The following is a 15,697-nucleotide window of genomic DNA, read 5'->3' as shown; positions in this document are numbered from 1 at the left end:
TTATGTTGATTGGCGTATGGTTTTTGTTCTATATATATTTCTGAAAAACTCCTGAACTTAAGACTTCTTTCATGTGTTCCAAGTGTGAGGGCCCACAACTAGGCAACTCATACTTAACCAATACCCCGAAAGAGAAGAGAAGATCACAAACTGCTGAGTGAATTGGCTCTGTCCATTGAGTGTTAAAAATTATTGTTATAACTGATATCAGTCATTGGTCAAGTGTGACCTGAGGGCCACTCTCCCTCTGCCCTGAAACATAATTCCCCAGTGTTCCCATTCATCTAAATACTTTGCATAGTTTCTCCTAAGTTTTAAAAAATTTCCAAACACAGTGATCACTCTTTATTCTTTGGCATTTTTGTTGCCACAATGATCAAATCAGCAAGCTGCAATTTCTTTTAAGTATTGGTAGAAGGTTTATATGACCTAAGGAAGCTTCAAAGCTAATGTATCTCAATTCTGGATGTGTTCTGTAACAACACAGACAGCTAATGCCCTGACCTTATTCCAAAGGACACGTAATAGAATCCTTACCTTTTTACGTCCTCTTTTTCCGTTGATGTTTTCCAGTTATTTTCTTGATTTCTTTGGAATGGAATTTACAAGTGTATTTCTTCATTGTACATAGCACATTTCATGTGACTACTGGGCCAGATAGAGATTGGGACAGATTGGTGCCTTTATTATCCGCTTCCTCATCACTTAGGAGTGCCTGACTCATGTATGGCTGCATGTCTGCATCGACTTCTGAAAAACAGGACCGCTGGACAAAAGAGGAGTGATTGATATCATTAATTCTAGAGGAAGTCCTATCATTCCCCCCCTCATAGTTTTCTTTCCTATCTTAATTGCTTTTGCACCAAGGAGTGATTGGATGGAAAACAATTGTGCCTCTGATGGGTGAGATGTCCTTTGGAGTCTGAAGGTTCTGATTCTCACAAATATCGGTCAATTTGAATCACAGAGTAAACTATGAAAGAGTTTCAAATATCGGTGCTCCTCCCATCCTGGCAATGTATGTTTTGCAAGAAATTGTTCCTTTCTTCCTTTACTTTTCAGCGAACAGTGAACGTAAAAAATACAAGTTCCTATAATGTATTCCACTGTTTTCCTGAGCCACTGTGTATGTCTCCTGACATGTGTGCATTTGTGTGTGTGTGTGTGAGAGAGAGAGAGTAAGGTGAGCTAAACCTTGATAGTGGCTATTTTAAATACTGAATTTTAAGAAATTTAAACGTGTTTGCATTACCATCCTGTGAAATTAACATTGAGCTTTGCTATTTTTTTCCAGAGGAATTTAAGAAAAACTTCGGTAAGTTGTCTGATATCCCTCTACTTCAATAGCTCCTTAGGATGCCTGGTTTCTTGACCTCTGTTAGACCCCTGTCATTATATCTCCAAGTCATCCATTTACATGGACTTCTCCTGAGTGTTGAGTTTTCCCACCCAAATTGGATGGTATTGGGCTTCATCCATTTTAAGTTCTGTCCGTTTCCTTTCCTCTTCCCTCCATCCTCTTCCATTCCTGTTATTTGCATTTCATCTCATGCCGTCCCTGGAAACATTGGCTTCTTCTGTGCTGTAGACATTTCCCAGAGTTGCTTTAAGAAGTTGGTGAAATGAAGGACATTACGTTGATTGGTGTATAGGTTTTATTCTACATGTATTTCTGAAAAGGGTCCTAGCTTAAGACTTCTTTTGTATGTTCCAAGTTTGAGGGCCCATGACTATGCAACTCATACTTGCCAAATACACCGAAGAAGAAGAGAAGATCCCAAACTGCTGAGTGAAGCATCTCTATCCATTGTGTGTTCAAAGTTGTCGTTATAACAGATATCATTCATTGGTCAAGTGTGAGATGAGGGTCACACTTCCTCTGCCCTCGAACATACTCCCCAAGGCTTCCCATGCATCTAAATACGTTACATATTTCCTCCTAACTTTTAAAACATTTCCAACCACACTGATCACTCTGTATTCTTTGGCATTTTTATTGCCACAATGATCAAATTGGCAAGCTGCCTTTTATTCTAAATATTGATAGAAGGATTGTAAGACCTAAGGAAGCTTCTAAGCTAATGTAACTCAATTCTGAAGGTGTTCTGTCACAAGAGGGCAGCTATTGTCCTGGGCTGTTTCCCAAAGGACTCATAAGAGAATCCTTACATTTTTCTGTTTTTGTTTTCCAAGGACGTTTTCCACTTATACTCTTGTTTTCTTTGGAATGGAATTTACTAATTTATCTCTTCAATATACATAGCACATGACATATGACTACTTGTACAAATAGAGATTGGGACAGATGAACGCCTTTACTGTCTGCCTTCTTATCACTTTTGGAGTCCCTGCCTCATGTAGGTGTACATGTCTGGATCATATTCTGAAAAACATGACAGCTCAACAAAAGAGGACTAATTCTTATTGTCAATCCTAGAGGAAGTCTTATCAATCCTCACCTCATGGTTTCCTTTCCTATCTTCATTCCTTTTGCACCAAGGAGTGGAGGGATGGAAAACAACTATGTCTCTGACGGGTAAGATGTCCTTTTAAGCCTGAAGATTCTGATTCTCACACATATGGGTCAATTTGCATTAGAGAGTAAACTAGGAAAGGGTTTCAAATGTCAGTTCTCCTCGCATCCTGGCAATGTACCTTCTTTTGTAATAAATTGTTCCTTTCTTCCTTTCCTTTTTAGCAGAGACTGAACAGGACAAAGGTAAGTTCTTATGATGTATTCCACTGTTTACCTGAGCCACTGTGTATGTCTATTTCTTTCTGTGTTTGTGTGTGTGTGTGTGTCTGAGAGTGAGTCAGCTACCCCTGGAAAGTGGTAATGTTAGATACTAAATATTAAGAAATTTGAAGTTGTTTTTGCTTTTCTCTCCTGTGAAATTGACACTGAATTTTCCAATTTTTTCTCAGAGGAACGTAAGAGAACGTTTGGTAAGTTTCTGAGATCCCTCTACTTCGATAGGTCCTTAGCATGACTGGTTTCTTGGCCTCTTTGAGATACCCTGACATGTTATCTCTAATCCGTCCATTTGCATGCACATCTCTTGGTTCTTGACTGTTCCCTACCAAATTGGATGGTGTTGGGCTTCTCCCATTTTAAGTTCTGTCACTTTCCACTCCTCTTCCCTCAATCCACTTCCATTCCTGCTATTTGGATTTCATCCCAGGCCATCCCTGGAAACATTGGCTTCTTCTTTCCTGCAGACATTCCCCAGTGTTTCATGAAGTTGTTGGCGAAACGAAGGACATTACGTTGATAGGCCTATGGGTTTTATTCTATATATATTTCTGGAAAATACCCTTGTTTAAGGCTTCTTTCGTATGTTCCCAGTTTGAGGGCCCATGACTATGCAACTCATACTTACCCAATACACCGAAAGAGAAGAGGAGATCCCAAACTGCTGAGTGAAGCATCTTTATCCATTGTGTGTTCTAAGCTGTTGTTTTTAACTGATATCATTCATTGGTCAAGTGTGAGATAAGAGTCACTCTCCCTCTCCCCTAGAACATACTACCCAAGTCTTCCCATGCATCTAAATACGTTACATATTTCCTCCTAACTTTTAAAACATTTCCAACCACACTGATCGCTCTGTGTTCTTTAGCATTTTTATTGCCACAATGATCAAATCAGCAAGCTGCAATTTCTCCTAAATATTGGTAGAAGGATTGTACGACCTAAAGAATGTTCCAAGCTAATGTATCTCAATTCTGAATGTGTTATGTAACAAAACAGGCAGCTAGTGTCCTAACCTGTTTCCCAAAGGACATGTAATAGAATCCTTACATTTTAATGTCCTCCTTTTCCAATGACGTTTTCCGGTTATACTCTTGTTTACTTTGCAATGGAACTTAAAAATTTATCTCTTCAATGTACATAGCATGTGTCATATGACTACTGGTCCAGATAGAGATTGGGACAGAAGGGTGCTTTTACTGTACGCTTCCTCCTCACTTTAGGAGTCCCTGTCTCATGTACGTGTGCATGCTTTCATCGTATTCTGAAGAACATGACAGCTCAACAAAAGAGGGCTGATTCATATTGTTACTCCTAGAAGAAATAGTCATTCCTCCTCTCCTGCTTTCCTTTCCTATCTTAATTCCTTTTGCACCAAGGAGTGGAGGGATGGAAAACAAGTGTGCCTCTGATGGCTGAGATGTCCTTTGGAAACTGAAGGTTCTGATTCTCACAAATATGGGTAAATTTGCATCACAGACTAAACTAGGAAAGTGTTTCAAATGTCCACTCTCCTCGCATCCTAGCATGGTACCTTCCTTTGTAATAAATTGTTCCTTTCTTCCTTTACTTTTCAGTGGAGACTGAACAGGACAAAGGTAAGTTCCTATGATGTATCCCATGGTCTACCTGAGCCACTGTGTATGTCTCTTTCAGTGTGAGTGTCTGTATCTGTGTATATGTGTCTAAGAGTGAGGTCAGCTACAACTTGAAAGTGGTAATTTTGGATAGCGAATTTTATGAATTTGAAGTTGTTTTCACATTTCCATCCTGTCAAATTGACTCTGAATTTGCTATATTTTTTTTCAGAGGAACAAAAGAAAACATTCAGTAAGTTTCTGATATCTCTCTACTTTGATGGCTCTTTAGCATGACTGGTTTCTTGGCCTCTTTGAGATTCTCTGCCATTTTATCTCTAAGCCATCCATTTGTAGCCAATTCTCCTGGGTGTTGACTGTTCCCAGCCAAATTGCGTGGTGCTGGGCTTCATTAATTTAATTCTGTCAGTTACGGTTCCTCTTCCCTCCATCCACTTCCATTTCTGCTGTTTGCACTTCATCCCATGCCATCCCTGGGAACAGTGGCTTCTTCTGTCCTATAGACATTTCTCAGTGTTTCTTTAAGAAGATGGCGAAACAAAGGACATTACATCCACAGACATATGGTTTTTATTCTATATGTATTTGTGAAAAACATCCTAGCTTAAGACTTCTTTCGTATGTTCCAAGTTTGAGGGCCCACAACTAGGCATTCATACTTACCCAATACACCAAAAGAGAAGAGAAGATCCCAAACATCTAGTGAAGCATCTCTATCCATAGTGTGTTGAAAGTTGTTATAACTGATATCATTCATTCATCAAGTGTGAAACGAGGGTCACTCTCCCTCTGCCCTCGAACGTACTAGCCAAGTCTTCCCATGCATCTAAATACATTACATATTTCCTCCTAAGTTTCAAAAAATTTCCAACCACAGTGATCGCTCTTTATTCTTTGGCATTTTTGTTGCCACAATGATCAAATCGGCAAGCTGCAATTTCTTCTAAATGTCGGTAGAAGGATTGTATGAACTAAGGAAGCTTCAAAGCTAAGGTACCTCAATTTGAACGTGTTCTGTAACACAGGCAGCTATTCTCCTGGCCTGATTCCGAGAGGACACGTAATAGAATCCTTACCTTTTTAGGTCCTCCTTTTGCAATGACGTTTTCCAGTTATACTCTTGATGTCTTTAGAATGGAATTTAGAAATTTATCTCTTCAACGTACATATCACGTTTCATATGACTACTGGTCCAGATAGAGATTGGGAGAGATGGGTGCCTTTAATGTCCGCCTCCTCATCACTTTTGGAGTGCCTGACTCACGTATGTCTGCATGTCTGCATCGTCTTCTGAAAAACGTGTCAGCTTGACAAAAAAGAGGACAGATTGATATGGATAATCCTGGAGGAAGTCCTACCATTGCTCCCCTCATGGTTTCCTTTCCGATCTTCATTCCTTTTGCACCAAGGAGTGGAGGGAGGGAAAACAGCTGTGCCTCTGATGGGTGAGATGTCCTGTGGAATCTTAAGATTCTGATTCTCACAAACGTGGGTCAATTTGCATCACAGAGTAAACTAGGAAAGGGTTTCAATGTCGCTGCTCCTCGAATCCTGGCAATGTACCTTCCTTTGCAATAAATTGTTCCTTTCTTCCTTTACTTTTCAGCGGAGACAGAACAGGACAAAGGTAAATTCCTATGATGTATTCCATTGTTTACCTGTGCCACTGCGTATGTCTCTTTCTGTGTGTCTGTGTGTCTGAGACTGAGGTCATCTACACCTTGGTAGTGGTAATTTTAGATACTGATTTTGAAGTAATTTGAGTTTGTTTTCGTGTTTCTCTCCTGTGATATTGACGTTGAACTTTGCTTTTTGTTGTTTCAGAAGAACTTCAGAGAAAACTCTCTAAGAGTTCTGATATCCCTCTAATTCCATACCTCCTTAGGATGACTGATTTCTTGGCCTCTTTGAGATTCCACACCATTTTATCTCTAAACCATCCATTTACACGTACACCTCCTGGGTGTTGACTGTTCCCTCCAAAATTGGATGGTATTGGGCTTCTCCCATTTTAAGTTCTGTCCGTTTCCACTCCTCTTCCCTCCATCCACTTCAATTCCTGCTATTTGCATTTCACCTCATGCTATCCCTGAAAACGTTGACTACTTTCCTACAGACATTTTCCAGGTTTTTGTTAAGAAGTTGGCAAAACGACGGACATTACGTTGATAGCCCTATGGGTGTTATTCTCTATATATTTCTGAAAAACATCCTAACTTAAGGCTTCTTTCGTGTGTTTCATGTTTGAGGGCCCACAACTAGGCACTCGTACTTACCCAAAACACCGAAAGAGAAGAGCAGATCCCAAACATCTGAGTGAAGTATCTCTATCCATTGTGTGTTCAAAGTTGTTGTTATAACTGATACCATTCATTGGTCAAGTGTGAGATGAGGGTCACTCTCCCTCTGCCCTCGAACATATTACCCAAGTCTTCCCATGCATCTAAATACGTTACATATTTCCTCATAAATTTTAAAAAATTTGGACCACACTGATGGCTCTGTATTCCGTGCCATTTTTATTGCCACAATGATCAAATTGGCAAGCTGCAATTTCTTCTAAATATTGGTAGAAGGATTGTATCACCTAAGGAAGATTCAAATCTAATGTATCTCAATTCTGGATGTGTTCTGTGACAACACAAGCAGCTACTGCCCTGGCCTGATTCCCAAAGAACATGTAATAGAATCCTCATCTTTATACGTCCTCCTCTTCCAATGACATTTTCCAATTATACTATTGATTTCTTTGGAATGGAATTTACAAAATTATCTCTTCAATGTACATAGCACGTTTCATATGACTGCTGGTCCAGATAGAGATTGAGACGGATGGGTGCCTTTACTGTACGCTTCCTCCTCACTTTTGGAGTGCCTGACTCATGTATGGCTGCATGTCTTCATTGTCTTCTGAAAAACAGGACAGCTGGACAAAAGAGGACTGATTGATATTGTTAATTCTAGAGGAAGTCCTATCATTCCTCCCCTCATGGTTTCTTTTCCTATCTTAATTCCTTTTGCACCTAGGAGTGGATGGATTTGAAACAAGTGTGCCTCTGATGGGTCAGATGTCCTTTCGAACCTGAAGGTTCTGATTGTCACAAATATGAGTCAATTTGCATCACAGAATAAACTATGAAAGGGTTTCAAGTGTAGGTGTTCCTCCCATCCTGGCAAAGCACCTTCTTTTGCAAGAAATTTTTCCTTTCTTCCTTTACTTTTCAGCAAATACTGAACATGAAAAAGACAAGTTCCTATAATGTATTCCGCTGTTTTCCTGAGTCACTGTGTATGTCTCTTGCTGTGTGTGTGTGTTTGTGTGTGTGTGTATGTGAGAGTGAGGTCAGCTAAACCTTCATAGTGGTTATTTTAAATACCGAATTTTAAGAAATTTAAACGTGTTTGAATTACCATCCTGTGAAATTGACATTGAACTTTGCATTTTTTTTCAGAGGAACTTAAGAAAAACTTGGGTAAGTGGTCTGATATCCCTCTACTTCAATACCTCCTGAGGATGCCTGGTTTCTTGGCCTCTGTTGAGACCCCTGTCATTATATCTCTAAGCCATCAGTTTACATGGACTTCTCCTGAGTGTTGAGTTTTCCCACCCAAATTGGATGGTGTTGGGCTTCTTCCATTTTAAGTTCTGTCCGTTTTGGTTACTCTTCCCTTCATCCTCTTCCCTTCCTGTTATTTGTATTTAATCCCCTGCCATCCCTGGAAACATTGGTTTCTTCTGTGCTGTAGACATTTCCCAGAGTTTCTTTAAGAAGATGGCAAAATGAAGGACATTACGGTGACTGGCGTATGGGCTTTATTCTATATGTATTTCTGAAAAAGGTCCTAGCTTAAGACTTCTTTAGTATGTTCCAAGTTTGAGGGCCCATGACTATGCAACTCATACTTACCCAATACACCGAAAGAGAAGAGCAGATCCCAAACTGCTGAGTGAAGGCTCTCTATTCATTGTGTGTTCAAAATTGTTGTTATAACTGATATCATTCATTGGTCAAGTGTGACCTGAGCGTCACTCTCCCTCTGCCCTGAAACATATTACCCAAGTGTTCCCATGCATCTAAATATGTTCCAGTTTTCTCCTACGTTTTAAAAAATTTCCGACCACACTGATGGCTCTTTATTCTTTGGCGTTTTTATTGCCACTATGATGAAATTGGCAAGCTGCGATTTCTTCTAAATCTTGGTAGAAGGATTTTATGACCTAAAGAAGGTTCAAATCTAATGTATCTCAATTCTGAATGTGTTCTGTGACAACACAGGTGGCTGTTCCCCTGGCCTTTTTCTCAAAGGACACGTAATAGAATCCTCACATTTTTATGTCCTCCTTTTCGAATGATGTTTTCCAGTCATACACTTGTTTTCTTTGGAATGGGATTTAGAAATTTATCTCTTCAGTATACATATCACGTTTCATACGACTACTGCTCCAGATAGAGATTGGGACAGATGGGCACCTTTAATGTCCACTTCCTCATCACTTTTGGAGTGCCTGACTCATGTATATTTGAATGTCTGCATCATCTTCTGAAAAACAGGTCAGCTGTACAAAAGAGGACTGATTGATATTGTCAATTCTAGAGAAAGTACTATCATCTCTCCCCTCATGGTTTCCTTTCCTATCTTAATTGCTTTTGCACCAAGGAGTGGAGGGATGGAAAACAACTATGCCTCTGATGGATGAGATGTCCTTTAGAAGCTGAAAGTTCTGATTCTCACAAATTCAGGTCAATTTGCTTCATAGAGTAAACTATGAAATGTTATCACATGTCAGTGCTCCTCCCATCCTGGCAATGTACCTTCATTTGCAATAAATTGTTCCTTTCTTCCTTTACTTTTCAGAGAGGACTAAACATGAAAAAGGCAAGTTCCTATAATGTATTCCACTGTTTGCTTGAGCCACTGTGTATGTCTCTTGCTGTGTGTTTGTGCATGTGAGAGTGAGGTCAGCTAATCCTTGATAGTGGTAATTTTAAATACTGAATTTTACCAAATTTGAATTTGTTTTCACGTTTCCATCCTATAAAATTGACATTGAACTTTACTATTTTTTTCCAGAGGAACTTAAGGAAAACTTCAGTAAGTTGTCTGATATCCCTCTACTTCCATAGCTCCTTACCCCCAACATTAAGACATGGGAGAGTAGTCCTACTTTGGTGAATGAGGATTTTCCCTCCATTGTCCTTTGAAAGACTGTAAAGTCTGTTGTCTCCTAGTAGTAAAGTGTGAACTTGAGGCTCACTTTTGACTGTCTTTGAACATATTACCCTAGTGCTCCCATGTATACAAACATTTTAGTGTTTTTTTTTTCCTTTCCAACCATAGAAATCATCGTTTAACCTTTTGCTCTTTTACTGACACAACTATTAATTCCGGGAACAGCAGTGTGTTTTAAATGTTTGGGAACACTAGACAGCCCCATGGAAAAGAGTGAAAGTAGACCATTATCTTACTCCATACCCCAAAATTACCTCAAAATGGATTAAAGACTTGAATGTATGACCTGAAACTATAAAATTTCTACAAGAAAATATAGGCAGTACACGATCTGACATCAGTCTTAGTAGTATCTTTTTGAATACCATGTCTGACCTGGCAAGGGAAACAAAAGAGAAAAATCAACAAACGGGACTACATCAATCTAGTGCATGGCAAAGGCAACCATCAGCAAAATGAAAAGATAACCTAACAATTGGGAGAAGGTTACTACAGGTCATATCTGACATGGAGTTAATTTCCAAAAGATATGAAGAACTCATACAACTCAACAGCAACAATGAAACAATCCAATTACAAAATTAGCAAAGAATCCAAACAGACATTGTGCAAAAGAAGATATATAGATGGCCAACAGGCACATGAAAATGTGTTCTACATCACTATTAGGGAAATGAAAATCAAAACAACAGTGAGATATCATCTCACACCTGTCAGAATGGCTATAATTAAAAAGACAAGAAATAACAAGTGTTGGAGCAGATGTGGAGAAAAAGGAACACTCGTACACTGCTGGTGGGAATGTAAACTATGTGAACACCATGGAAAACAGTATAGAGATTCCTCAAAAAATTAAGAATAAAATTACCATATGATCCAGCTATTTCACTTCTGGGTATTTATCCAAAGAACATGAAAACATGTTCTTTTTGTCTAATTCAAAAAGGCATTTGCACCCCTATGTTCATTGTTGCATTTTTCACAATAGCCAAGACTTGGAAGCAACCTAAGTGCTCATCAGTGGATAAATGGAAAAAGAAGATGTGGTATATATATACATATATATATATATATATATATATATATATATAACAGAATACTATTCAATCATAAAAAAGATGAAATCTTGCCATTGCAACAAGATGGAAGGACCTTGAGGATATTATGCTAAGTGAAATAAGTGAGACAGAGAAAACCCTGTACCGTATGATTTCACTCATATGTGGAAGATAAAAATCAGCAGTAACACCAACAAACAAATACATAGATATAGAGATTAGGTTGGTGGTTACCAGAGGGGAAGTGGGGGAGTGGGGTGGTTGAAAGGAGTAAAAGAGCACCTGAGTATGGTGATGGATGGTAATTAGTCTTTGGATGGAGTACATGATATAGTCTGTACAGAAATCAAAATATAATGATGTACATCTGAAAAAAATGATAAACACTAGAGTCACATTCTGGGAAAGAGATAAAATGAAAGTTTAAAGCAGTCTTCTGACATTTAGTAGTAATTCCAACATTCCTTTACCTCCATTAACTCATTACATTTTCCTTCAAGTAAATGAGTTAGTAATCAACATTAATTTTATTCCATTTTATTTCTGTTTGTTTATAAAAGATTGATGTGCTGAGAAATTATGTACTTATATATGTTAACGGGAATGCAATGAATTTGGTTAGAGCCACATCACTCAATTCTTTGAGCTTCTGAGGTAAATGATAAGATCAGAGAACACAGGTTAATCAAACCTAATTTTGAAAGTTCTGTCAGTTGAAAACTCAATTAAATTCTATTGTAGTTTTGTTAAAAGCATAGAATTAGAAACCATCAGACTTCAAAAAATATTGTATCCCGTCATGATAGTCATTTGCTTTCTTGATGGTTGTGACGTCTTCTAAAAAGAGTTTCTCAGGACTTAAATATATGTTAACCATTAATTATACAAATTATGTTTCACTTAAAGACATCTTGTGTAATCTGAAATACTTCGAAAGATTTTTGAAATTAAAAATCAATTTCAATAAACTGCTACGAAGATAACATTTGTTATCAAATTATTTTATTTTATTAAATATATATTTGACCCAAATCTTGAATTATTTATATCCTTAAAACTATTCATAAAGAAATATGTATGGGATAAAATCCTACTTGTTATTTCTATCCGAATCTTCACCATTCTTCTTTTTTCAATCAATTGAGAAAGTTTATTCTCTTTTCTTACTTTTCGAAGATAAAAATGTGCTTCCTTGATATTGTTTCAGGGTTTTTTGTTGTTGTTGTTTTTGTACAGTTTTTGTCTAATTACATTCATCCTACCAATTTACTGTGCACTGGAAATTTTCTACTCATTTTCGTTTTATCCGTTGGTTCCCATGACATTTACACGAGTTTTTCGATTTTACTTTTCAGAAAAGCTTCAGGAAGAAATAGGTAACTTTTTCCTGACATTCTTTTTCACTGCTGTATTCCTTAGAAATATTCTTCTTGTCCCTTCCTGAATCTTCACTTTACCCCTTCCTATCTTTCCTCTTCCTTCTTGTGAATTTCAAATCATCTTATCTCTTTTTTTTTCTGGCTTCCAAGACTCCTCCCATATTATGTTCCCTTTCCATCATTTTCCTGAGATTTTCTTCATTCTCTTTCCTTTCTTGGCTATATTCTTAGGCTTTTTCTATCTTTCAGACGATTACTATAACTTCCTTATAAGATTGGTGAGATGAAGTGGATTAAGTTTAGGAGAATGTGGTTTTCTTCATTCAGCGGAACACTTCCTTTAACTTGTGTTCTCTAATATGTCCCCTGAGATGGAGTGCCTATTCTTTTGTACTTGATATTGTCCTGACTTTTAAGAGAAGTGTTCAAACTCCAAAACTGCTGAGTGAGATGAGTCCTCCTTTTGCTGACCTTTTAAAGACTTCGCATATGCTGATGTCAGGTATAATTTTGAGACTAGCTAATCCACTTCTCTTGACCATATTCTCAAGTATTCTAAAGAATATAAATATTTTTGCATAATTTTGTCTGCTTTTTCTTTCCAACTATGAAATGAAATGAAATGTTCTTTCATTTTAATTTTAATCCATTCAACTATTAATTCAACAAATTGCTAAACCATTTTTTAGTACCTCACTACAGGAATTATTTAAATCCTCATGTCCTTTCATATATGATTGTACTCTTCAAATTGTGAAGTTTTCAAGTGAAATGGCCTTTAGAAATTTCTTTCATTGCTTTTGAAATGGACATTACTTGGCCAATTTGCAGACACAAATATTGGCAGGTGTATAGCTTTAATTGCATCTTATTTTTAATGTTAAGGAAGCCTGTTTTATATATTCATGTTCATATATTTTTCTCTCAGATAGGAGGAAGGCCCAATTCAAGTCAGGTGAGTGATGATTATCCCTCAGGAAGCTCCATTCTTCTGTTTCTCTTAGATTCTGCCCCTGTAGCAGTGGGATAGGATGCAGAAATACAACAGAAATGTCTATAGGAGGCAAAGAAGAGTTTGAAGCATTTTCTTTCTAAATTTCAGTAACTTCAATAAATTCTCTCTGACATGCAAACCACAAATGATTCAGCATTTTCTACCTCCTCTCCTCCTTTCCTTCTTCCTTTCTTTTGTTCCTCCTCGGTCTTCAGACCTTTTGTTGCATCTGTATTTCTATGTATCCTCCAACTGATCATTTTTAGCATCATGTTTGAAAAAATGGAATATGAAGACAGAGGATAAAAAGAGAAAGTCTGAAGGATTTAGAAGAAGAAATGTGACAAAGACAGGGAGAAATGGAAAAGACAATGAGAGAAAACAGGAAAGAAGAAAAAGTAAAGGGTTTTCTATTTTTTTCCTTTGCAGCCTGGAGGAATGCACCATTATATGCTGGTGAGTGACATGGACTTCAATGAAGAAAATCCTAATATCAAAGATATTTTAAATGAATACATACTGTGTGCAAAAAAATATGCTGAAAATCAAGGAAACTCCAAAGAATAATTCCATGAACTCAATAGATCACTCAATATTTTAACAGATAATAATGGGTTTGAAGCATTAAATTTTAGCAGTTTTATTATTTTTTAATCTGCATCTCATATCATGCTTTGAGGATAGATAAAGGGTTCTTACCTGCTATAAATTATAAGGAAACATAGCCAAAAGAAGGTATTTGGTCAAACTGACTATATTCCGTATTTCCTCCCCAAGATCCTAAATAGATTATAGACACTTATCCTGGGGGAGAGTTGGATGAGGAGAGCCTGGGGATGGATCAGGTCTTCAAATCAGACATAATTTAGCAAGCTGTGAAAAGAGGTGCAAGTGTATGAGAGAATATTTTCTTTGGTTGCTATCATTCTTGAATTAATCCTAAGGAATGTATACTCACATTATTCTGGACAGATAAGCAGATTTACATTTCAAATGGTAGATTCCCATGTTCATTTGTTCCTTGCAGATTGGAGGAAAGAAGAGTTCAAAGCTGGTGAGTCCGTGAGGATCCAGGAGGGCCCCAGTTTCTTGTAGGGTAGTCTCAGGGAAAGATGGGTGGACGTAAGCTGGATCTACCTCATTCTGTGAGGACACCTCTGGCCCAGGCCTAGAGACCTTTCCCAGAAATATGAGGGTCCATTTCTCTTTGCAGTAAATTTGACTCTGGATGCAGCCTCTGCCCATCCTGCCCTCCGCTTGTCTGAAAAAGGGAGACAAGTAGCCTGGCAAGAAAAGCCTCAAGATCTACCCAGCTCCACACAGAGATTTGAGTCCCTACCCTGTGTGCTTGGTCAGCTAAATATCACCTCTGGGAGATGCTACTGGGAGGTGGAGGTTGGGGACACGTGTTCCTGGGATCTGGGAATTTGTAGGGATAACATAACAAGGAAGGGGAGGATCACAATGTCCCCACAGAATGGTTTCTGGGCCATCAGGCTCTATAAGGGGGACTACTGGGCCCTCACCTCCCCAGAAACTCTTCTTACTCTAGGGAAAAAACCCCTTAGTGTGGGGATATTCCTGGATTTTGAAGCTGGAGATGTATCTTTCTATAACATGACAGATGGATCCCACATTTTCACTTTTCCCCAGAACAAATTCTATGGTGTCTTAAGACCTCTTTTCAGACTTTGGTCCTCTGACTCAGGACCCCTGACCATTGTCAAGGTGGAGGAGAACTGACTGATGTTGCAATTTATATGCCTACCCATCTCCCACTAGCCACAAATTGATTTTTTCCTCCTCCTTACTGGTTCATTCCCAAGATGCAGTTCTGGGACACAGACTGATGACTGCCCCTCATATCAGTTCTGCCTTCTTCCTTAGTTATAGACTCCGCCTTCTTATTACTGTGCCCTATGACAGTCTAGTATAAAGATTAGATTTCCTAGCCTTCCCTACTGAATGTGACTACATGATGAGCTGGAATTATTCTGTATCACTCATGGGATATGTCCTTAAGGGAAATTGTGGACCCTTCTTGTTTTCTTTCCTTTTTCCAATGGTTATAATGTGTCATGATGGATGGAACTCGAAGAACATCTCTGACATTGTAATAGGACATGGATGGCAGAGAAGACAGAACGAGCATGGGTTTTTGACAACTTCATGGAACTACTCTATTGCCCAATTCCTTAATTATTTTCTATGAGAAATAAACATTTATCCTTAAGCCATTTATACATTGGACTTTTGACAGTGATGGTTGAATCTAATTATCACCGATGCAGCGTCCCTTTAAGGATGGCAGCCAATGGCATGCATAGTTGAATATTCAGGTGAAACAAGAGGAGTAAAGTCCTGTACTTGCTTGCTTAGCCACTCCTGCACTCCAGTGTGTCAGTCTCATAAGAGCCTCTCAATTTCTTCTGATCCATCAGTCCCTCCCAACTTCACTTCCTGCCCTTTCCTATGTAGATGCCCTGACTAATAATTTTAAGTATTCTCTTACTAATAAATGAAAATCCCTGGACTCATTGTCTTTCTTTCCTATCTGCTTGGCCAAACTCCAAATACAAATGGATCTACTTATCCATTTCCCATACTGGCAGCTTAACACTCTGTAAAAATCCACACATACGAGCAAATTGGTTCCTTTATAGTCACCTATCACAACTTGGATG

The 15,697-nt window shown here is 38.2% G+C and overlaps 1 protein-coding gene across 1 annotated transcript; it reads left to right on the top strand.

Moving 5' to 3' along the window:
• Positions 1 to 11,958: 11,958 nt before the first annotated feature.
• On the top strand, positions 11,959 to 15,252 carry LOC138919387 (butyrophilin subfamily 1 member A1-like). Its single transcript, XM_070244136.1, has 5 exons — positions 11,959 to 12,016; positions 12,948 to 12,974; positions 13,443 to 13,469; positions 14,041 to 14,067; positions 14,227 to 15,252. The coding sequence occupies exons 1-5, from the start codon at positions 11,959 to 11,961 to the stop codon at positions 14,754 to 14,756; spliced, it is 669 nt and encodes a 222-aa protein (XP_070100237.1). The 3' UTR covers positions 14,757 to 15,252.
• Positions 15,253 to 15,697: the final 445 nt, after the last annotated feature.

This window comes from Equus caballus, chromosome 20, assembly GCF_041296265.1.
Source record: "Equus caballus isolate H_3958 breed thoroughbred chromosome 20, TB-T2T, whole genome shotgun sequence".
NCBI classification, from domain to species: domain Eukaryota; kingdom Metazoa; phylum Chordata; class Mammalia; order Perissodactyla; family Equidae; genus Equus; species Equus caballus.
The sequence above is the reverse complement of the archived record's forward strand: the minus strand, read 5'-3'. Positions and strand labels throughout refer to the sequence as shown.

Bases quoted from the DNA above. Each gene is read 5' to 3' on its own strand.
- LOC138919387 (XM_070244136.1), top strand. From the start codon at position 11,959: ATGACATTTACACGAGTTTTTCGATTTTACTTTTCAGAAAAGCTTCAG. The intron at 13,470-14,040 runs GTGAGTGACATG...TGTTCCTTGCAG, and splicing joins GAATGCACCATTATATGCTG to ATTGGAGGAAAGAAGAGTTC. The intron at 14,068-14,226 runs GTGAGTCCGTGA...TTCTCTTTGCAG, and splicing joins GAAAGAAGAGTTCAAAGCTG to TAAATTTGACTCTGGATGCA.